The sequence below is a fragment of the Coregonus clupeaformis genome, chromosome 24 (assembly GCF_020615455.1).
Source record: "Coregonus clupeaformis isolate EN_2021a chromosome 24, ASM2061545v1, whole genome shotgun sequence".
Classification (NCBI taxonomy): domain Eukaryota; kingdom Metazoa; phylum Chordata; class Actinopteri; order Salmoniformes; family Salmonidae; genus Coregonus; species Coregonus clupeaformis.
The window spans coordinates 44,809,417-44,834,907 of NC_059215.1; the positions used below are offsets into that span (position 1 = coordinate 44,809,417).

General features: G+C 42.7%; 1 protein-coding gene across 2 annotated transcripts in view; it reads right to left on the reverse strand.

Annotated features, from left to right (window-relative positions):
• Positions 1–25,491, reverse strand: part of LOC121538591 (prickle-like protein 2) — a 110,950-nt gene that overhangs the window by 5,301 nt on the left and 80,158 nt on the right. For both annotated transcript variants that reach the window (XM_045207239.1, XM_045207238.1), the window contains exons 3-8: positions 15,352–15,465; positions 15,100–15,237; positions 14,557–14,760; positions 13,595–13,781; positions 7,525–7,679; positions 6,625–7,420 (exon numbers count right to left, since the gene is read on the reverse strand). In XM_045207239.1, coding sequence (XP_045063174.1) covers positions 6,625–7,420; positions 7,525–7,679; positions 13,595–13,781; positions 14,557–14,760; positions 15,100–15,237; positions 15,352–15,465 — 1,594 coding nt within the window. The remainder of the gene's footprint in view (positions 1–6,624; positions 7,421–7,524; positions 7,680–13,594; positions 13,782–14,556; positions 14,761–15,099; positions 15,238–15,351; positions 15,466–25,491) is intronic.

Below are 25,491 nucleotides of genomic sequence, written 5' to 3' on the forward strand. Positions count from 1 at the left end.
ACCTATTGCAGATTCAGTCTTCCCAGCCTGGTGCAGGTAAAACATTTTTGTTTCTGGTGTCCTTTGACAGCTCTTTGGTCTTGGCCATAGTGGAGTTTGGAGTGTGACTGTTTGAGGTTGTGGACAGGTGTCTTTTATACTGATAACACGTTCAAACAGGTGCCATTACTACAGGTAACGAGTGGAGGACAGAGGAGCCTCTTAAAGAAGAAGTTACAGGTCTGTGAGAGCCAGAAATCTTGCTTGTTTGTAGGTGACCAAATACTTATTTTCCACCATAATTTGCAAATAAATTCATTAAAAATCCTACAATGTGATTTTCTGGAAAAAATTGTCTCAATTTGTCTGTCATAGTTGACGTGTACCTATGATGACAATTACAGGCCTCTCTCATCTTTTTAAGTGGGAGAACTTGCACAATTGGTGGCTGACTAAATACTTTTTTCCCCACTGTATATTATTCGTAGCCGTCTATTTACCACCACAAACCGATGCTGGCACTAAGACTGCACTCAACGAGCTGTATTAGGCCATAAGCAAACAAGAAAATTCTCACCCAGAATCATCTCTCCTAGTGGCCGGGGACTTTAATGCAGGCAAATTTAAATCTGTTTTACCTAATTTCTACCAGAATTTCACATGTGCAACCAGAGGAAAGAAACCTCTAGACCACCTTTACTCCACATACAGAGACGCATATAAAGCTCTCCCTCAGCCTCCATTTGGCAAATCTGACCATAATTATATTCTCCTGATTCCTGCTTACAAGCAAAAACGAAAGCAGGAAGTACCAGTGACTCTTTCAATAGGGAAGTGGTCAGATGATGTGGTTGCTACGCTACAGGACTGTTTGGACTGGAATATGTTCCGGGATTCATCCAATGGCATTGAGGAGTATACCACCTCAGTCACTGGCTTCATCAATAAGTGCATTGACGACGTCGTCCCCACAGTGACCGTATGCACATCCCAACCAGAAGCCATGGATTACAGGCAACATCCGCATCGAGCTAAAGGCTAGAGCTGACGCTTTCAAGGAGCGGGACATTAATCCGGACGCATATAAGAAATCCCGCTATGCCCTCCGATGAACCATCAAACAGGCAAAGAGTCAATACAGGATTAAGATTGAATCCTACTACACCGGCTCTGACGCTCGTCGGATGCGGCAGGGCTTGAAAACTATTACGGACTACAAAGGGAAACCCAGCCGCGGGCTGTCCAGTGACGCGAGCCTACCAGACGAGCTAAATGCCTTTAATGCTTCGCTTCGAGGCAAGCAACACTGAAGCATGCATGAGAGCACCAGCTGTAACGGACGACCGTGTGATCATGCTCTCGGTAGCCGATGTGAGCAAGACCTTTAAACAGGTCAACATTCACAAAGCCACGGGGCCAGATGGATTACCAGGACATGTACTCAAAGCATGCACTTTCCAACTGGCAGGTTTCTTCAATGACATTTTCAAATTCTCCCTGACCGAGTCTGTAATACCTACATGTTTCAAGCAGACCACCATAGTCCCTGTGCCCAAGGAAGCGAAGGTAACCTGCCTAAATGACTACCGCCCCATAGCACTCACGTCGGTAGCCATGAAGTGCTTTGAAAGACTGGTCATGGCTCACATCAACACCATCATCCCGGAAACCCTAGACCCACTCCAATTCGCATAACGCCCCAACAGATCCACAGATGACGCAATCTCAATCACACTCCACACTGCCCTTTCCCACCTGGACAAAAGGAACTCCTATGTGAGAATGCTGTTCATTGACTACAGCTCAGCGTTCAACACCATAGTGCCCAGAAAGCTTATCACTAAGCTAAGGACCCTGGGACTAAACACCTCCCACTGCAACTGGATCTTGGACTTCCTGACGGGCTGCCCCCAGGTAGTAAGGGTAGGCAACACTACATCCTCAACACTGGGGCCCCTCAGGGGTGCGTACTTATTTCCCTCCTGTACTCCCTGTTCACCCACGACTGTGTGGCCAAACAGGACTCCAACACCATCATTAAGTTTGCTGACGACACAACAGTGGTAGCCCTGATCACAGACAACGATGAGACAGCCTATAGGGAGGAGGTCAGAGACCTGGCAGTGTGGTGCCAGGACAACATCCTCTCCCTCAATGTGAGTAAGACAATTGAGCTGATCGTGGACTACAGGAAAAGGAGGGCAGAACAGGCCCCATTACCATCGACAGGGCTGTTTATGGAGCGGGTTGAGAGTTTCAAGTTCGTTGGTGTCCACACCAACAAACTATCATGGTCCAAACACACCAAGACAGTCGTGAAGAGGGCACGACAACACCTTTCCCCCCTCAGGAGACTGAAAAGATTTGGCATGGGTCCTCAGATCCTCAAAAAGTTATACAGCTGCACCATCGAGAGCATACTGACCGGTTGCATCACCACCTGGTATGGCAACTGCTCAGCATCAGACCGTATGGCGCTACAGAGGGTAGTGCGTGCAGCCCAGAACATCACTGGGGCCAAGCTTACTGCCATCCAGGACCTATATACTAGGCGGTGTCAGAGGAAGGCCCAAAATTTTTTCGCAAATAAACCACTACTAAAGGACACCAATAAGAAGAAGAAACTTGCTTGGGCCAAGAAACACGAGCAATGGACATTAGACCGGAGGAAATCTGTCCTTTGGTCTGATGAGTCCAAATTGGAGATTTTTGTTTCCAACCGCCGTGTCTTTGTGAGATGCAGAGTAGGTGAACGGATGATCTCCGCATGTGTGGTTCCCACCGTGAAGCATGGAGGAGGAGGTGTGATGGTGTGGGGGTGCTTTGCTGGTGACACTGCAGCGATACGCCATCCCATCTGGTTTGCGCTTAGTGGGACTATAATTTGTTTTTCAACAGGACAATGACCCAAAACCAACCTCCAGGCTGTGTAAGGGCTATTTGACCAAGAAGGATAGTGATGGAGTTCTGCATCAGATGACCTGGCCTCCACAATCATCCGACCTCAACCCAATTGAGATGGTTTGAGATGAGTTGGACCGCAGAGTGAAGGTAAAGCAGCCAACAAGTGCTCAGCATATGTGGGAACTCCTTCAAGACTGTTGGAAAAGCATTCCTCCTGAAGCTGGTTGAGAGAATGCCAAGAGTGTGCAAAGCTGTCATCAAGACAAAGGGTGGCTACTTCAAGAATCTCAAATATAAAATACATTTAGATTTGTTTAACACTTTTTTGGTTCCATATGTGGTATTTCATAGTTTTGATGTCTTTACTATTATTATACAATGTAGAAAATAGTAAAAATAAAGAAAAACCCTTGAATGAGTAGGTGTGTCCAAACTTTTGACTGGTACTGTTATATATATATATATATATATATATATATATATATATATATATATATATATATATATATATATATATATATATATATTATATTATATCGTCTTTGTCTCTCAAAGTCATTGTAATGTGGTTAACCTTACACATCTAAATGAAAATGATTCAAATCTAAAAGTAAAAATTCAAACAGAGTGCCCTTAGATTGTGGGAAAAGGCCGCACTTGTCCGTTGCACTTGAATCATTTCCACAGTACATGGCTAAGCCCGCTACGTTATGAAACCACACACTATTGCAGAGACTTTGATATTACTGGCTGCAATTGATATGGTGAAAACAATGTGTGGGGAGGCAGAGGCACAGAAACTCACATCAATACCTTTGTCAGATTACACTGTGAAACTAAGTATTGATGCTATAGCTAGCAATCAAGAGGACGACTCAAAAACTCCCCACCTTATGCATTCCAAAAGGACGTTAGCTGTGAGGGCCGAGATGCAATTACTTTTGTTTGCTACATGTGGGGGGATGCTATTCACAAGGATATATGGTTCCGTCTCACTATCTCTGAGCATGAAACGGCACAGGGGATGTAAAGTGTGCTGCGTGGCTATATTGACGAAAAACAGATTCCATGGGATCGAATGGTGGGCTTTTGCCTCCATCTATCACAGGACGGCAGGCAGGCCTCTGCACTCTAGTTATGAATGCCTCCCTCTGCCATATGGACGCATTGTATGATACACCCACTGAGCTATAATGGATGCACTGAGAGAAACTGGCAAGCAAAAGAGCTGGGCGCCGATCTCGGAGATATGAAGCAGGTAACTTCAATTGTAAACTACATTGCGCACGCCTGTTTGCAAAACTACAGTGCATTTGGAAAGTATTCAGACCCCATGACTTTTTCCACATTTTGTTATGTTACAGCCTTATTCTAAAATAGATTAAACTGTTTTTTCCCTTCATAAATCTACACAAAATACCCCATGATGACAAAGCAAAAACAGGTTTTTATACATTTTTGCAAATGTATAAAAATAAAGAAAACGGAAATATCATATCACAACTATTCAGACCCTTTACTCAGTACTTTGTTGAAGCATCTTTGGCAGCGATTACAGCCTCGAGTCTTCTTGGGTATTACGCTACAAGCTTGGCACACTTGTATTTGGGGAATTTCTCCCATTCTTCTCTGAAGATCCTCTCAAGCTCTGTCAGGTTGGATGGGGAGCGTCGCTGACAGCTATTTTCAGGTCTCTCCAGAGATGTTAGATCGGGTTCAAGTCCGGGCTCTGGCTGGGCCACTCAAGGACATTCAGAGACTTGTCCCGAAGCCCCTCCTGCGTTGTCTTGGCTGTGTGCTTAGGGTCATTGTCCTGTTGGAAGGTGAACCTTCGCCCCTGTCTGAGGTCCTGAGCGCTCAAGGATCTCTCTGTGCTATGCTCTGTTCATATTTCCCTCATCCTGACTAGTCTCCCAGTCCATTCCACTGAAAAACATCCCCACAGCATGATGCTGCCACCACCATTCTTCACCGTAGGGATGGTGCCAGGTTTCCTACAGACGTGATGCTTGGCATTCAGGCCAAAGAGTTCAATCTTGATTTCATCAGACCAGACAATCTTGTTTCTCATGGTCTGAGAGTCATATATTAAAGGTTCTGAATACTTATGTAAATAAGCTATTTCTGTTTTTTTTATTTTGATAAATTAGCAAACATTATAAATAACCTGTTTTCGCTTTGTCATTATAGTGCATTTTGTGTAGATCGAGAAGGATAAAAAAAAATGTAATCCATGTTAGAGTAAGGCTGTAACGTAACAAAATGTGGAAAAAGTCAAGGGTTCTGAATACTTTCCGAATGCACTGAACAGTATGTGGAGATCAGAGCATGACAATGTTCTAACTTGGTGGTTATCGAGGGGGAGTGTTGGAAAGATTTTTTGCAATGAGAGAGGAGCTGTGTCTCCTTTCCTATGTAATAGACATATTTGGGAAACTGAACGAACTGAACGCAAGCATGCAGGGGAAATACAATAAAATTCTACAGTTGAGTGACCGAATCAGCAAAATCAGTTTGACTGTGATCCTGGCACATTTGACATGCAGGGAAGTGAAATCGAACAGCTGATTGAGCTGTCATGTGCCCGAATGCTGCAGACAACGCATTCATGGGTCACTATGGAGGAGTTTTGGTTCCTGACTCAAAGGGAATACTGTGTCGTCTCCCTCCAAGCAACTCATGGTACGCTGATTCAGTGCTCTTGTCTGCATTAAAAACAAATATCGATCCAGGTTGGATGTGACAGGAGAGATGGGGTGTGCACTGTCGACCACACCCCCTGACTTTGAGAAGCTCCGACCGGACATGCATGTAGCACACCCATCTCATTAGTGGTGGTGAGATAAGAGAAATTATGTCAGACTAATTTGCAATTGACTGTAATAGCCCCACATTTAAAGTATATGATGGTGAGTTGAGAATACAATCAGAAATACTGTTAGAATGTTTTGCAATTGACTGCCTAGCCCCAATTAAAAAAGTAAACATAGGCTGTTAATTACAACATTTTTCTTTCACATGGTTGGGGTCGCGAGAATTTTCAGATATCAAAATGGGGTTGTGGGACAAAAAAGTTTGGGAACCTCTGCAATAAGGGCTTGTTTTTTAATCAAACAAAACGGAAACAAGCAATTGTTACAGGAAATTCGCTTAAATGTTTCTAAATACGAGTGTCACCAGATCATCCTATCTCTCGTTCCATGATGGGCATGGATTTTTTTTTTTTACACACATACAAAATAATAACAGGAGCTGGATAAAATAATGTACAATAGCCTACATATATAAAAAGGGGATACTCCCAAACTTGATCATTTAATAAAGCTTTGGTGATTTTTTTCAAAGCGGTTACATGAGCCAAACCCTTTATGATAGTCTTCCCAGCAAACCGGGAACATTCCCAGAACATTAGCTAAGATTCCCAAAAATTCTAGTTAGGGTTTTATCTAACATTAGGATGATAACATCCCAAAAACATTAAAAGAACAACTTTTTATTTATTTAAGGAAATATCATTTGTATATTCTCCTACCATTCACTAAAATGTTGTGCACAACATCTGTAACAACCACCACAGAACATTCCCCAAAGATTCTCATTGAAAACAGAAGAGCGCTGGCTTTAACAGGTCAAAATTGTAAATGAGCGTGTGTTTGACAATTGCGCTGGCTTAACACCAGCCGAAAATAAAGTCCCTTGTCTACTATCTAGCTTCTAAACTCAGTTGAGAGGGTACAGTACCTGTAGCATTAGACAGGGCCAGAGATTCCATAGATCCTCGGGGGGTCTGTTCCAGAGGGGTGAGGGGCTCTGTGAAGCTCATGCCGTTGCACATTGCTTTCCTGGTCCTGGTCAGGGGGGGCCTGCTGTCCCTCTGGAAGCCATGCAGGCTGATGCTCCTCTTGTCCGAGAAGCCCTGGCCTTGGCTGGACACCTCGTTGAAGCTCATCTGGGTCCTCAGTTTGGGTGTGCGGAACTCGTCCTGGCTGTGGTGGATCCAGTTGTCCTGGAAGGATTGGCCCCTCAATGCCGCCATGGGCGTTCGCTTGGTGTTGCCCTGCTCTTTAGCCCAGGACTCAGGCCTTTTTGCTTGGTTGACAGGGCTCTGGGCTGGGGGGTGGGGGTTGTGGGGGCTGGGGCTGTAGCCTTGCCTGGGGTTACATGGGCCCAGGAGCAGGGATGTGGGGGTTGGAGAGGCATCCTGCTGGGAGCCCTTGTAGGCTGTCTCATAGGCTGGGGGGTAAGGTTCGTCCCGGCTCATCCACACCTGGTTGAGACTAGGGGTGCGGCTGGGGGTGCGACTGGGTGTGCGGCTGGGTGTTCGACTGGGTGTCTGGCTGGAGCCAAGGCTCAGACGGTCCATCTGGATAGACAGGGGGTCCACCTCGACAGACAGACGATCAGTCATGGGCGCTGGCTGGTGACGCTCCTGCTCGGCATTTCGGCGCTCCGGTTTTAGGATCTTGATGCTGTGGTGAGACTCACGGGAGCGGGCACTCTGGAAGGCCGAGTCAGATGAGTCGGACTCGTCTGGGTCCTGATTGATGGAATTTATAGAATTGATAACATATAATTGAAATAAATATATAAAATACACATACAAGAGTCAACTGAACATTCAGTCAAATGCTGGTTGTTCACCTGTCCGGCGCTGCAGGAGCGTGAGCAGTAGATCTGTCCCTGTTTGGGCAGGAAGGGGCGCCCCAGGAGGGAGCGCTTACAGCGGGCACAGCAGAAACACTCCTCTGTGGCGTGCCAATGCTGCCCATCATATGTCATCTGGCCCTGGTCAATGCCTGGGGAGAGGATTAGATCCAGTCATTAGAATCCCAGCTAATCCCAGCTAATCTGTAAAACATGAGCCTGCAAAATATTTTAATGGCATTTACTGGCAGAATAAATGAAATACAGCACAAACACTGCGTTTTATTTCCCAGAAGGTGAATGATATTGTGATTTTACCCAAAACTGGGATTATGCGGTCTGTATAATATCTTTAAAATATATTTATTGAAAGCCCTCCTCCTAAACCAAGGGAACTAATAATCTTTCACATGCTCCATCTGGACACAACATGGTATCCTCTGGGTCTGAATGGCTCACAGTTTCCCCCTGTCTAACTGGATTCTGGGCAGCAGATAATAACCACCTTCATTTCCGTAGCCAGCCATGTCTTAGCACAGCTGTGTGTCTGAGTGTTCTGTTCTGCTATCGATTGACAGCTGCTTTCCAAATGACTTCTACTGTAAGTTGGTACATAATGTTTTCTATTATAATTATGAATGCTTGAAGCGATGGATTTCTATCTCCGATTTTTTGACTAGTCTCCCTTAAAGACTACAGGGACCTTGGATGACTCCATTTTGTTTTGTCACACAAAAAACATGTCAATAATGAAATGAGTTGAGACATGGAGAAAGACAAAGGGAGACTGAGAGTGTGTGGGAACAACACAGTCAAAGACAGAGGCTGGAAGAAATGGGGTAAGTTACATGTAAAGAGACACAGAGACAAATAAAGAGTGAAAAATAGATCAATGGAAGGAATGGTATAAAGAAAAACAGGGATGGATATAAAGTTAACAAGAGAGTCTGAGTGAGATGGAGGGAGATGAACAGCAATGGAGAGAGTGGCAGAGACATAGGAAAAGATAGAAAAACAAGCAAAGGATGCAGGTGCGTTTTGAAGAATAGAATCTTTGCATTATTTATCTATTTCCATGTGTAAACATACGACCTGATAATAATCAATAGAAAGAAAGAGAAGAGTGCAGTAAACATGTACAAATCATGGCAATAAAAACTGTAACATAGAGGCTCAGAATAAATTAGAGGAAAAACAAAAAGAAATGGAGAAACTTATTCAAGAAAGATCAAGTGTAATATATTATAAAAATAAAGCAAACTGGATGGAATATGGGGAAAAATGCACAAAATTCTTTTTTAATCTTCAACATAGGAATGCTACCAAAAATAACTTAATGAAACTGGTTACAATTGACGGAGTCACCCATAATTCACCAAATGATATTTTGAAGGAAGAAACAAAGTACTTTAAGCATATGTTTTCTTTTCAGTTGCCTCCATCTCCTCTAACTGAAGCTAATTGTAGAGATTTTTTTTCTATTGATAATGTCTAATTAACAGCCACACAGAAAGACTCATGTGAAGGTGAAATTACAGAGGAGGAACCTCTGGATGCAATTAAAGACTTTAAGTCTGGGAAAACTCCAGGGTTGGATGGCATACCAGTCGAGGTATACCAAACCTTTTTTGACATACTAAGAGGACCATTATTAGCATGTTTTAACCACTCCTATGTAAATGGTAGATTATCTGACACTCAAGAAGAAGGTCTGATCTCATTATTACTGAAACAGGATACAAGTGGAAAATATAAAGATCCAGTCCATTTACAAAATTGGAGACCCCTTACACTTCAGTGTTGTGATGCAAAAATCCTAGCAAAATGTATAGCGCATAGAATTAAAAAGGTATTGTCGGATATTATTCATTCTAATCAGACAGGTTTTTTACATGGAAGATACATTGGAGATAATATAAGGCAAGTATTGGAAACAATAGAACACTATGGAAAATATGGGAAACCAGGCCTGCTATTCATAGCAGACTTCGAAAAGGCATTTGATAAAGTTCGACTGGGCTTTAAATATAAATGCCTGGAGCATTTCAATTTTGGAGAATCTCTTATAAAATGGATCAAAATCATGTATAGTAACCCTAGGTGTAAAATAGTAAATAATGGCTATTTCTCAGAAAGTTTTAAACTGTCAAGAGGAGTGAAACAAGGTTGTCCACTATCGGCATATCTATTTATTGTGGCCAATCGAGATGTTAGCTATTAAAATCAGATCCAATAATAATATCAGAGGATTAGAAATCCAGGGCTTAAAAACAAAGGTGTCATTGTACGCTGATGATTCATGTTTTCTTTTAAATCCACAACTAGAATCCCTCCACAGCCTCATAGAGGATCTAGATAAATTTTCTAACCTCTCTGGATTACAACCAAATTATGACAAATGTACTATATTACGTATTGGATCACAAAAAAATACAATTTTTACATTACCATGTAGTTTATCAATAAAATGGTCTGATGGTGATGTGGATATACTCGGAATACATATCCCAAAGGAAATAAATGATCTCACTTCAATGAATTTTAATAGAAAGTTAGCAAAAATAGATAAGATCTTACTACCATGGAAAGGAAAATATCTGTCAATTTGTGGAAAAATCACCCTGATTAACTCTTTAGTATTATCCCAGTTTACCTATTTGCTTATGGTCTTGCCTACGCCTAGCGAACAGTTTTTTAAATTATATGAGAAAAAATATTCAATTTTATTTGGAACGGCAAGCCAGACAAAATTAAAAGGGCATATTTATATAATGAATATGAATTCGGAGGACAGAAATTATTAAATATTAAAGCATTAGACCTATCACTAAAAGCTTCAGTCATACAAAAGTTATACTTAAATCCGAACTGGTTCTCAAGCAAATTAGTAAGATTGTCTCACCCAATGTTCAAGAAAGGCCTTTTTCCCTTTATTCAGATTACAACAACTCATTTGCAGTTATTTGAAAAGGAAATCATCTCCCAAATATCACTATTTCTAAAACAAGCCATAGAAAGTTGGTTGCAATTTCAATTTAATCCTCCAGAAACGACAGAACAAATAATGCAACAAATATTGTGGTTAAATTCAAATATACTAATTGACAAAAAACCTTTATTTTTTGACAGAATGTTTAAAAAAGGTATAATCTTCGTAAATGATATCATCGGTAGGACTGGTGGAGTTATGTCGCAGATGCAGCTAACAAAAACATATGGAAATGTCTGCTCTACCCAAAATTACAACCAAATAATTGCAGCCTTACCGCAAAAGTGGAAGAGGACAGTGGAAGGGGGAGAAAGTAAGGAACTTGTCTGTCGGCCTTGCATTAAAGAACATAATTGGTTAAGGAAAACTGTGATAAATAAAAAAGTATATCAGTTTCACTTAAGGACCAAAGGATTGACAGCTGTCTCATATAGATTGCAAAATAGTTGGGAAGAGATCTTTGACGTACCGATCCCATGGCATAGTGTTTATGAACTGACACGCAAAACGACACCGGATTCAAAAATTTGAATCTTTCAATTTAAATTATTATATAAAATTCTTGCTACCAATAGAATGTTATTTATATGGGGGATACAATCTTCCCAGCTCTGCACATTTTGCTGTGAAGAGACAGAATCATTAGATCATTTGTTTTGGTTCTGTCCATTTGTAGCTTGTTTTTGGACACAGGTCCAGGAATGGCTAAAGGATTGCAATATTTACCTGGAGCTAACCTTGCAGATAGCATTACTGGGTGATCTGAAAAGTCATAGTCAATCGATCAATAATATAATAATACTTTTAGCAAAAAAAAATATTTTTAATTCACAATCTGTAGAAGCAATGAGAATAGAAAGGTTCAGAACTTTTGTAAAACATCACAGTACGGTTGAAATATATATGGCAAATAGAAATCCTATATGGATGGTGTTAAGAGATAGATAGGAGGTATTGAATAGAGTTGAAGGATGGGACTAATAACAAATAACAACAAATAATAACAAAGATAGCTAATAAAGTAGGCATACTGTGTCCATAATAAGTATATAGGTTGTATGTTGGGAGCGTTTGGGAAAGAGCACAGTTAGAAAGATATGGCATATACAGTGGGGAAAAAAAGTATTTAGTCAGCCACCAATTGTGCATGTTCTCCCACTTAAAAAGATGAGAGGGGCCTGTAATTTTCATCATAGGTACACGTCAACTATGACAGACAAATTGAGATTTTTTTATCCAGAAAATCACATTGTAGGATTTTTAATGAATTTATTTGCAAATTATGGTGGAAAATAAGTATTTGGTCACCTACAAACAAGCAAGATTTCTGGCTCTCACAGACCTGTAACTTCTTCTTTAAGAGGCTCCTCTGTCCTCCACTCGTTACCTGTATTAATGGCACCTGTTTGAACTTGTTATCAGTATAAAAGACACCTGTCCACAACCTTCAAACAGTCACACTCCAAACTCCACTATGGCCAAGACCAAAGAGCTGTCAAAGGACACCAGAAACAAAATTGTAGACCTGCACCAGGCTGGGAAGACTGAATCTGCAATAGGTAAGCAGCTTGGTTTGAAGAAATCAACTGTGGGAGCAATTATTAGGAAATGGAAGACAAACAAGACCACTGATAATCTCCCTCGATCTGGGGCTCCACGCAAGATCTCACCACGTGTGGTCAAAATGATCACAAGAACGGTGAGCAAAAATCCCAGAACCACACGGGGGGACCTAGTGAATGACCTGCAGAGAGCTGGGACAAAGCCTACCATCAGTAACACACTACGCCGCCAGGGACTCAAATCCTGCAGTGCCAGACGTGTCCCCCTGCTTAAGCAGGTACATGTCCAGGCCCGTCTGAAGTTTGCTAGAGTGCATTTGGATGATCTAGAAGAGGATTGGGAGAATGTCATATGGTCAGATGAAACCAAAATATAACTTTATGGTAAAAACTCAACTCGTCGTGTTTGGAGGACAAAGAATGCTGAGTTGCATCCAAAGAACACCATACCTACTGTGAAGCATGGGGGTGGAAACATCATTCTTTGGGGCTGTTTTTCTGCAAAGGGACCAGGACGACTGATCCGTGTAAAGGAAAGAATGAATGGGGCCATGTATCGTGAGATTTTGAGTGAAAACCTCCTTCCATCAGCAAGGGCATTGAAGATGAAACGTGGCTGGGTCTTTCAGCATGACAATGATCTCAAACACACCGCCCGGGCAACGAAGGAGTGGGTTCGTAAGAAGCATTTCAAGGTCCTGGAGTGGTCTAGCCAGTCTCCAGATCTCAACCCCATAGAACATCTTTAGAGGGAGTTGAAAGTCCGTGTTGCCCAGCGACAGCCCCAAAACATCACTGCTCTTGAGGAGATCTGCATGGAGGAATGGGCCAAAATACAAGCAACAGTGTGTGAAAACCTTATGAAGACTTACAGAAAACGTTTGACCTGTGTCATTGCCAACAAAGGGTATATAACAAAGTATTGAGAAACTTTTGTTATTGACCAAATACTTATTTTCCACCATAATTTGCAAATCAATTCATTAAAAATCCTACAATGTGATTTTCTTGATTTTTTTTTCTCATTTTGTCTGTCATAGTTGACGTGTACCTATGATGAAAATTACAGGCCTCTCTCATCTTTTTAAGTGGGAGAACTTGCACAATTGGTGGCTGACTTAATATTTTTTTCCCCCACTGTAGATGCAAACCGGATGGACATCATGAAAATGATCGGAGAGGTTGAGAGTAGAAGAAGTTCAGGAGCAAAAAAAAAATATATATATATATAATAGAATTATTGTAAAATTAACTGTGTCCATAAGGTGTAGATAGTAAGTATAGACCGGAAGTAGAGGCCTGGGCATTGTTGTTCACTAATTTACTCCAAGTAGGGAAAGGATGGCGGGGTTGAAAAGTAATAAAGGGTAGTATATATATAAAAAACATGGGGGATTGGAGGTGATGCAGACAATTACATTGATAGAAGATACAATCTATCTGCAATATTAAGCTGATCCACCCCCCAAAAAAAAAAACATCAAATCATGTTTAGGAAACATCTAGAACCATGTACCTATGTGGTCACCGCAGGCGTCGCAGTACTCTGCATAGAGGGACTCAAAGCAGTGGCAGCAGTGTGGACGTCCATCCTTCATGATGTAGCGCTGGCCGCCCAGCGGAGCCTCACACTCATAGCAGCAGAAGTGCTTCATGTGCCAGTGTCTGCCCTCTGCCTCTGTGCACTCATCAGCAAAGATAATCTAAAAGAGAGAGAGAGAGAGAGAGAGAGAGAGAGAGAGAGAGAGAGACAGACATACAGACAGACAGACAGACAGACAGACAGACAGACAGACAGACAGACAGACAGACAGACAGAGAGAGAGAGAGAGAGAGAGAGAGAGAGAGAGAGAGACAGACAGACAGACAGACAGACAGACATACGCAGAGAGAGAGAGCGAGAGCGAGAGAGACAGACATACAGACAGACAGACAGACACAGAGAGAGAGGGAGAGAGAGAGAGAGAGAGAGAGAGAGAGAGAGAGAGAGAGAGAGAGAGAGAGAGAGAGAGAGAGAGAGAGAGAGAGAGAGAGAGAGAGAGAGAGAGAGAGAGAGAGAGAGAGAGAGAGAGAGACAGAGAGCGAGAGAGAGAGAGAGAGAGAGAGAGCAAAGATAATTATCAGCAAAGATAATCTAAAGCAAATAGAGAGAAACCAAGCTCATCAGCAAAGATAATGAATATAATATGCAGGAGAAACAGAGAACAGACTGTCAAACCATAGAACACCAGAGAGGGAGAGATATAGACACCAAGTGGAGACAGATTCTGACTGAGTGAAGGCTTGCACGTATCTTAGCATTAGCAGAAATAAGACTCAGTCAAACGGAGCAAAACATCCTCAGACCTGGATAACTGAGATGTGGAAGGACGGATGAGACACTCTATACCCTGTAAAAACCAATCTCACCCTTCTGAGCTCCAGCTAACCCAGACGACCCTCCCACCACCCCAGCCCTCTAAGCCCAGCCGGGCTCACCTCATCGCAGGCACAGCAGCGGGGTTTGAGCATCTCTGCATGGTGCCGGCCGCAGTAGATCTTCCCTTCCTGGTGAAAGTAGATGAGGTCCACCAGGAGCTCCTCACACATGCTGCACACGAAGCAGTGAGGATGCCACACCAGGCCGTGGCCCACCCGTGACGCAAACACCACAATGTCCCCTCCATTTATCTGGCCCCCACACTGAGAGAGAGGGAGTGAGAAAGGGAGGGGAGGCAGGGGAGAGAGGGAGGGAGGGAGGGAGGGAGGGAGAGAAAGAGAGAGTCAAAGAAAGGAAATAAAAGTAGAGGAAGAAAGAAGGAGGGGGAGAGAGACACCAGTTACATGATATGAATAATCCAATATTTTTAAATGTGCATTAAAGAGCTTCTATGGCTAATCCTTCTAATTAGACATCAAACAGAAAACCAAGGCAAGCTGATTATTTTCAAGTATTTGATTTGCTGTAGCACAGATGTTATTCCATTTGCACCATCCCCTGTAGGATTTCTGTGATGTTGGTTTTGTGTCAGCAGTGTGTACCTGTTCACAGATGGCCCCGCTGATGGACAGAGGGAAAGGGCGGACGTTGCCTCGGCCCAGGTTGTCCCTTTTCCTCTGGTTACTGAAGAGCTTGAGCTCCCGCTTCTCCTCGTCGTCCAGCGTGTTACAGTACCGGACCTGTCAACCAGACCAACATACTCCATCATCACCTATATCAAACACATCAGCCATACCTGCGTGAATGTGTCAATAGTCACTAGACACAGAGTATCGGGTAAACAAGTGTGTCACCTCGTTGTCGTGCGGGGGCAGCTGGTGAATCAGCTGTTTGATGCGGTGCTTCTCTCCTGGGCTGTTCACATATGGCACCCTGTCCTCAGGTAGAGAACTGTAGTACTGATGCACCTGACAGGGACACAAACCATAACAATCTGGCTTTAGTCTAACCTCTAAGGGTCTTAGTTCAGCAAAGCGACAATGAAAGCATCTTCTCTAGCCTTGGTACATTAGTGTTTTTGCACTCAATGACACTACATCTTTCGACTCTGTCAACGACCGCATTCTTATTGGCAGACTAAATAGCCTTGGTTTCTCAAATGACTGCCTCGCCTGGTTCACCAACTACTTCTCAGATAGAGTTCAATGTGTCAAATCGGAGGGCCTGTTGTCTGGACCTATGGCAGTCTCTATGGGGGTGCCACAGGGTTCAATTCTTGGGCCAACTCTTTTCTCTGTGTATATCAATGACGTCGCTCTTGCTGCTGGTGACTCTCAGATCCACCTCTACGCAGACGACACCATTTTGTATACATCTGGCCCTTCATTGGACACTGTGTTAACAAACCTCCAAACGAGCTTCAATTCCATACAACACTCCTTCAGTAGCCTCCAACTGCTCTTAAACACTAGTAAAACTAAATGCATGCTCTTCAACCGAACGCTGCTTGCACCCGCCCACCCGACTAGAATCACTACTCTAGACGGGTCTGACCTAGAGTATGTGGACAACTACAAATATCTAGGTGTCTGGTTAGACTGTAAACTCTCCTTCCAGACTCACATTAAGAATCTCCAATCCAAAGTTAAATCTAGAATCGGTTTCCTATTTCGCAACAAAGCCTCCTTCACTCATGCTGCCAAACATGCCCTCGTAAAACTGACTATCCTACCGATCCTTGACTTCGGCGATGTCATTTACAAAATAGCCTCCAACACTCTACTCAGCAAATTGGATGTTGTCTATCACAGTGCCATCCGTTTTGTCTCCAAAGCCCCATATAATACCCACCACTGTGACCTGTACGCTCTTGTTGGCTGGTCCTCACTACATATTCGTCGCCAAACCCACTGGCTCCAGGCCATCTATAAATCACTGCTAGGCAAATCCCCGCCTTATCTTAGCTCATTGGTCACCATAGCAACACCCACCCGTAGTCTGCGCTCCAGCGGGTATATCTCACTGGTCATCCCCAAAGCCAACACCTCCTTTGGCCGCAATTCCTTCCAGTTCTCTGCTGCCAATGACTGGAACAAATTGCAAAAATCTCTGAAGCTGGAGACACTTATCTCCCTCACTAACTTTAAGCATCAGTTGTCAGAGCACCTTACCGATCACTGCACCTGTACACAGCCCATCTGAAATTAGCCCGCCCAACTACCTCATCCCTATATTGTTATTTATTTTGCTCATTTGTACCCCAGTATCTCTATTTGCACATCATCTCTTGCACATCATTCCAGTGTTAATACTAAATTGTAATTATTTTGCACTATAGCCTATTTTATTGCCTTACCTCCATAACTTGCTAAATTTGCACACTGTATATTATATGTATTTCTGTTGTATTTTTGACTTTGTTTTGTTTTACCCCATATGTAACTCTGTGTTGTTGTTTTTATCGCACTGCTTTGCTTTATCTTGGCCAGGTCGCAGTTGTAAATGAGAACTTGTTCTCAACTGGTTTACCTGGTTAAATAAAGGTGAAATAAATAAAATAAATAAATAAATACATCGTTTTTGTAATGAGTGGCTAGTGTGGTCCTCCCTTCCTGAAGTAAGCCATGTGCCTCCCCATCATTATAAATTCTACTATCTCTGTCGCCGACCCCAACCTGCCCTATGAGAACAAGGTTGGATGGAAGAGAAAAACAGAATTGGTTTTGAATGGTAAAATGTCTGTTGATTGAAAGCACACCTTGAGTTTTAAAGAGCCCTCCCAGATTAACCTGAAAGCAGCTGTTTCTTATAAATGTATCATGTATATTCTTCTGTGTTGGTTATTGATCTGTCCTCCATCAGCCTTGTCCTTGAAAACAACGGCTGGAACCGTGAGCGTCTGGGACAAAGGATCCCGTGGCACTGCAGCAGATGCAGCCATGGAGAGCAATGTTCTCTTTCAATAGCTGACAGATAAAATCCTGCTGCTCTATAGAACTGAGTCATGTTTTGGATTGTGTTTGTAGAGTGCCGACTATAGGCCCCTATTCTACTTAGTGATGGGAAAATAAAAAAGTATCTACGGTATCTATGACTTTACTGTAGGCGACAGTCAAAGTAATTACAGGCATTCAGTAAAACTTGTTGAGCTGAAGTCACTTGATGAAATGGCGGGGAAATGCTTCATGTAATTATTCTCCAAGAACACAACGATCTGATTGTATTATTATAATGATTTGCAACATAAAACCTTGACACATACAGAGCAGATTTAAACTAAAATCATCTTGTGGCTCACACCTCCCACATGAAAAAAGACTACAGTTTACCATAGAATACTATAGTACTTACTTTAGAAATCTGTAGTAAACTGTAGTATACTTAAGCAATAAGGCACGAGGGGGCGTGGTATATGGCCAATATACCACGGCTAAGGGCTGTTCTTATGCATGACGCATCGTGGATTGCCTGGACACAGCACTTAGCCGTGGTACAAGTCAGAAGTTTACATACACTTAGGTTGGAGTTGTTAAAACTCGTTTTTCAACCACTCTACAAATTTCTTTTTAACAAGCTATAGTTTTGGCAAGTCGGTTAGGACATCTACTTTGTGCATGACACAAGTCATTTTTCCAAAAATTGTTTACAGACAGATTATTTCACTTATAATTCACCGTATCACAATTCCAGTGGGTCAGAAGTTTACATACACTAAGTTGACTGTGCCTTTAAACAGCTTGGAAAATTCCAGAAAATGATGTCATGGCTTTAGAAGCTTCTGATAGGCTAATTGACATCATTTGAGTCAATTGGAGATGTACCTGTGGATGTTTTTCAAGGCCTACCTTCAAACTCAGTGCCACTTTGCTTGACATGATGGGAAAATTAAATAGAAATCAGCCAAGACCTCAGAAAAATAACTGTAGACCTCCACAAGTCTGGTTCATCCTTGGGAGCAATTTCCAAACGCCTGAAGGTACCACGTTCATCTGTACAAACAATAGTACGCAAGTATAAACACCATGGGACCACGCAGCCGTCATACCGCTCAGGAAGGAGACGCGTTCTGTCTCCTAGAGATTAACGTACTTTGGTGTGAAAAGTGCAAATCAATCCCAGAACAACAGCAAAGGACCTTGTGAAGATGCTGGAGGAAACAGGTACAGAAGTATCTATATCCACAGTAAAACGAGTCCTATATCGACATAACCTGAAAGGCCGCTCAACAAGGAAGAAGCCACTGCTCCAAAACCGACAAAAATAGCCAGACTACGGTTTGCAACTGCACATGGGGACCAAGATCGTACTTTTGGAGAAATGTCCTCTGGTCTGATTAAACAAAAATAGAACTGTTTGGCCATAATGACCATAGTTATGTTTGGAGGAAAAAGGGGGTTGCTTGCAAGCCGAAGAACACCATGCCAACCATGAAGCACGGGGATGGCAGCATCATGCTGTGGGTGTGCTTTGCTGCAGGAGGGACTGTTGCGCTTCACAAAATAGATGGCATCATGAGGAAGGAAAATTATGTGGATATATTGAAGCAACATCTCAAGACATCAGTCAGGAAGTTAAAGCTTGGTCGCAAATGGGTCTTCCAAATGGACAATGACCCCAAGCATACTTCCAAAGTTGTGGCAAAATGGCTTAAGGACAACAAAGTCAATGTATTGGAGTGGCCATCACAAAGCCCTGACCTCAATCCTATAGAACATTTGTGGGCAGAACTGAAAAAGCGTGTGCGAGCAAGGAGGCCTACAAACCTGACTCAGTTACACCAGCTCTGTCAGGAGGAATGGGCCAAAATTCACCCAACGTATTGTGGGAAACTTGTGGAAGGCTACCTGAATCGTTTGACCCAAGTTAAACAATTTAAAGGCAATGCTACCAAATACTAATTGAGTGTAGGTAAACTTCTGACCCACTTGGAATGTGATGAATGAAATAAAAGCTGAAATAAATAATTCTCTCAACTATTATTCTGACATTTCACATTCTTAAAATAAAGTGGTGATCCTGACTGACCTAAGACATGGAATCTTTACTAGGATTAAATGTCAGGAATTGTGAAAAACTGAGTTTAAATGTATTTGGCTAAGGTGTATGTAAACTTCTGACTTCAACTGTATATTGGCCATATACCACAAAACCTGAGGTGCCTTATTTCTATTATAAACTGGTTACCAACATAATTAGAGCAGTAAAAATACATGTTTTGTCATACCCGTGGTATACCACGGCTGTCAACCAATCAGCATTCAGGGCTCAAACCACCCAATTTATCATGTAGAATACTATACTCCACACTGTAGTATTCCTTGATCATGTGTAGTACTTACTATATCATTTTGTAGTATACTGTAGTATACTATACTACACACTGTACTATCCCTCGATCATGTGTAGTACTTACTATAGCATTTTGTAGTATACCGTAGAATACTTGAGTAAATAATACAGTATTATCCACAAAAAACACTGTGTAAATACTACAGTAATTTCCGCAATACAGTGTCTGCAAAAACAACTACCATTTTTGAACTATAGTAATACTACAGTATTCAATTTGCATATACCTCCCCCATATCCAAAGAATGGTGCCGGAGAAGATGGCTGCCGTTTTACAGCCCTCTAACCAATTGTACTATTATGTGTGTTTTTTCGCTTTATTTGTAATTTATTCTGTACATAATGTTTCTGCCACCGTCTCTTACTGTATGTCCAAAAAGAGCTTCTGGATATCAGGACAGCAATTACTCACCTCGTATTGGACGAAGATTTTTTCTTCAACGAGTCGGACGCGAAGGATATCCTACAGACACCCGACAAAACCCAAATCCCCATCCTTCGCATGAGAAAGAGATGGAGATATCGTGGACGTAGGTCGAGGTACCTTGTAAGGATCCGACGGCGAGCGAGTAAACTGCCTCTTCCATCAGTCCTATTAGCCAATGTTCAATCATTTGAAAACAAATTGCATGACCTAAGATTAAGGTTATCCTACCAACGGGACATTAAAAACTGTAATATCGTTCGTGGCTGAACGACAACATGGATAACATACAGCTGGCGGGATATACGCTACATCGGCAGGATAGAACGGCTGACTCCGGTAAGACAATGGGTGGCGGTCTGTGTATATTTGTAAACAACAGCTGGTGCATAAAATCTAATACTAAGGAAGTCTCGAGGTTTTGCTCGCCGGAGGTAGAGTATCTCATGATAAGCTGTAGACCACACTATTTACCAAGAGAGTTTTCATCTATATTTTCGTAGCTGTCTATTTACCACCACAAACCGATGCTGGCACTAAGATTGCACTCAATGAGCTGTATAAGGCCATAAGAAAACAGGAAAACGCTCATCTGGAGGCAGCGCTCCTAGTGGCCGGGAACTTTAATGCAGGGAAACTTACATTCGTTCTACCTAATTTCTACCAGCATGTTAAATGTGCAACCAGAGGAAAAAAAAAAACTCTAGACCACCTTTACTCCACACACAGAGACGTGTACAAAGCTCTCCCTCGCCCTCCATTTGGCAAATCTGACCATAACTCTATCCTCCTGATTCCTGCTTATAAGCAAAAACTAAAGCAGGAAGCACCAGTGACTCGGTTAATAAAAAAGTGTTCAGATGACGCAGATGCTAAGCTACAGGACTGTTTTGCTAGCACAGACTGGAATATGTTCTGGGATTCTTCCGATAGCATTGAGGAGTACACCACATCAGTCACTGGCTTCTTCAATAAGTTCATCGATGACATTGTCCCCACAGTGACCGTACGTACATACCCCAACCAGAAGCCATGGATTACAGGCAACATCCGCACTGAGCTAAAGGGTAGAGCTGCCGCTTTCAAGGAGCGGGACTCTAACCCGGACGCTTATAAGAAATCCCGCTATGCCCTCCGACGAACCATCAAACAGGCAAAGAGTCAATACAGGACTAAGAATTGTACTACACCGGCTCTGACGCTCGTCGGATGTGGCAGGGCTTGAAAACTATTACAGACTACAAAGGTAAGCACAGCCGTGAGCTGCCCAGTGACACAAGCCTACCAGACGAGCTAAATCACTTTTATGCTCGCTTCGAAGCAAGCAACACTGAAGCATGCATGAGAGCATCAGCTGTTCCGGATGACTATGTGATCATGCTCTCCGTAGCTGATGTGAGTAAGACTTTTAAGCAGGTCAACATTCACAAGGCCGCAGGGTCAGACGGATTACCAGGACGTGTACTCCGAACATGCGCTGACCAACTGGCAAGTGTCTTCACTGACATTTTCAACATGTACCTGACTGAGTCTGTAATACCAACATGTTTCAAGCATACCACCATAGTCTCTGTGCCAATGGACACTAAGATAACCTGCCTAAATGATTACCGACCCATAGCACTCACATCTGTAGCCATAAAGTGCTTTGAAAGGCTGTTCATGGCTTACATCAACACCATTATCCCAGAAACCATAGACCCACTCCAATTTGCATACCGCCCCAACAGATCCACAGATGATGCAATCTCTATTGCACTCCACACTGCCCTTTCCCACCTGGACAAGAGGAACACCTACGTGAGAATGCTATTCATTGACTACAGCTCAGCGTGCAACACCATAGTGCCCTCAAAGCTCATCACTAAGCTAAGGACCCTGGAAATAAACACCTCCCTCTGCAACTGGATCCTGGACTTCCTAACGGGCCGCCACCAGGTGGTAAGGGTAGGTAACAACACATCTGCCACGCTGATCCTCAACACGGGGGCCCCTCAGGGGTGCATGCTCAGTCCCCTCCTGTACTCCCTGTTCACCCATGACTGCATGGCCAGGCACAACTCCAACACCATCATTAAGTTTGCCGACGACACAACAGTGGTAGCCATGATCACGACAACGATGAGACAGCCCATAGGGAGGAGGTCAGAGACCTGGCCGTGTGGTGCAAGGATAGCAACCTCTCCCTCAACGTGATCAAGACAAAGGAGATGATTGTGGACTACTGGAAAAAAAGAGGACTGAGCACGCCCCCATTCTCATCGACTGGGCTGTAGTGGAACAGGTTGAGAGCTTCAAGTTCCTTGGTGTCCACATCATGGTCCAAACACACCAAGACAGTCATGAAGAGGGCACGACAAAGCCCATTCCCCCTCAGGAGACTGAAAAGATTTGGCATGAGTCCTCAGATCCTCAAAAAGTTATACAGCTGCACCATCGAGAGCATCCTGACTGGTTGCATCACCGCCTGGAATGGCAACTGCTCGGCCTCTGACCGCAAGGCACTACTGTACAGAGGGTAGTGTGTACGGCCTAGTACATCACTGGGGCCAAGCTTCCTGCCATCCAGGACCTCTATACCAGGCGGTGTCAGAGGAAGGCCCTAAAAATTGTCAAAGACTCCAGCCACCCTAGTCATAGACTGTTCTCTCTGCTACCGCACGGCAAGCGGTACCGAAGCACCAAATCCTGGTCCAAAAGGCTTCTAAACAGCTTCTACCCCCAAGCCATAAGACTCCTGAACAGCTAATCATGGCTACCTGGAATATTTGCACTGCCCCCCCACCCCCACCCCATCCCCCTCTCTTTACGCTGCTGCTACTCTGTTTATTATTTATGCATAGTCACTTTAACTCTACCCACATGTACATATTACCTAAATTACCTCGACTAGCCGGTGCCCCCGCACATTGACTCTGTACCGGTACCCCCCTGTATATAGCCTCCCTACTGTTATTTTATTTTACTGCTGCTCTTTAATTATTTGCTTATATTTTTTACTTATCTATTTTTTACTTGGTTAAGGGCTTGTAAGTAAGCATTTCACTGTCATGTCTACACCTGTTGTATTCGGCGCATGTGGCAAATAACATTTGATTTGATTTTCGTTGATTCCCCATATCCAAATTTTGTGTGTCTGTGTAGCAGAAGAATCCTGTTGTAAGCCTCAAAAAGATATCGGAGTAGAGTGTTTCCTGTATGAATATTCAAAGCAGGGTGCCTTTCAAGGGGGTAATTTATGGGGTGCCGCAAGAAGTAAAGGCCGATTATATACTGTAACTGAAGACATAGATGGAGTGGTTGGGGCAGGTTGACTGATCTGTATGGTGGATGGAGAAAATAAAATCCATACTACTGTTTTTTGATGAGGAGTCTCTCCCTTCTCATATAAAGATAGGATTCATGAGATATCCTGCAAGAGCTTTTGTGCACAAGACCCTTCAGTGTCATAAATGCAGAAGATTTGGTCATCTGTCAAGTGTGTGCAGACGGGAAGAGTATAGTATGCCAGATGAAGTGAAATGCTGTAATTGCGGTGGTGAACAAGCGCCTGAAATTCCTGGAGTGCCCTGTCAGGGTGAAGGAGACCGAGGTGTCAAGAGTAAGGGTTGTCCAGCGTGTCTCCTATCTGGTGGCGGTGAGAAGAGTGGAAGGAATGAGTGGCAAGCAAGAAACAATGGTAGTAGAGCCACCACGACCAGTGAACGTTTCTCATCAACTGAGGGATCATGAAATCCCACTGCTTTGCTTTGCTTTATCTTGGCCAGGACGCAGTTGTACATGATAGCTTGTTCTCAACTGGCCTACCTGGTTAAATAAAGGTGAAAAAAAAAAGGACTTTGTATTATTTATTGCATTGGTCATAAACTGTACAGCACAAGCGGAGAAGAAGTCTGAGAAAATTTGAATCATTGTGAATGCAGCTGAAATTTCACAGCCGAGGCCTTGCAAGAAATCCTGTCGGTGAATGTTCCACCCTCACAGGACCCTGAACCTGTGTAGGGATGTATTTCGGAATGGACTGTGATTGAAGAAGTGGGATGGGTTTTGTTTGTTGACGTGTCTATTTTTGGTATTTGGTATGATGTGAGCCTGTGTAGGGATGTATTTCGGAATGGACTGTGATTGAAGAAGTGGGATGGGTTTTGTTTGTTGACGTGTCTATTTTTGGTATTTGGTATGATGTCGTTTTCCCCCTTTCCCGCAAAGTTTTTTTTATTGTATTTTTTAATACCATTAATAATAATGCACCATTAACATTGGATGCCAACCGCCATTAAACCCTATCGAAGAAGAAGTACAGGTTATAGAAAAGAGCAGACGCTTTGAACTATCCGTTCAGACACCAGTCCTACCTCCTTAAAGGTTATGGAAAATATGCTCTTTTAGTAATTATCCAGTAGGTTTCCTCAAGGAGAAAGACCCAACTTCTATGTCAAACATAATAAAACAAAAACACTATAGTAAATACTACAGTATAATACAGTCATGTCTGCAAAAACACTGTAAATACTACAGAAGAGTCCGAAATAACCCTACAGTGAATACTATAGTATGTAAATATAGCAATACTACAGTATTTATACCATAGTATACTATAGTATTTTTCATGTGGGCTAGCATTGCACCAAAATAATAAGGGTGGGAGGTACAGCACTTTACTGTGGAGACAGGAGTTTTAACATCAGCCTGATTGACCTAAGAACAAACACAGAACTAACTTTTCCATCATCTGGAACGCCCCCATCCACGGAAAGTACAAAGAATGTTTATGTCTGTGCTTGAAGTTTATGCTTTAGTTTGTTCCAAATTTGTTCCTGATCGAATAAAAACATTACAATCCAACAAACAGCATAAAATGAAATTATTTGATTTAACTGTTATTTAGCCAGGGAGTCATGCTGAGACCACGGTCTCTTTTGCATATGAGCCCTGCATGAACACATCAATAAACAACATTTACACTATACATAGCTACAGTATATACTGTACACATCAATTACACAATACATTGAAAGCAAACAAAAAACATGAAAAACAAAACACAATCATATGAAACAAATCACAGCCCTCTAACATCCACCTGAATTGCCCTAGAGCAGGGATCTCCAACCGTTTCTAGGATGAGAGCTACTTAAAAATAAAAAATAAAGTTGCGAGCTACTAATTGTTTTATAGCTTTCAAATTGGCACATTCTTCTCTTCTCTCCCCTACAACTCT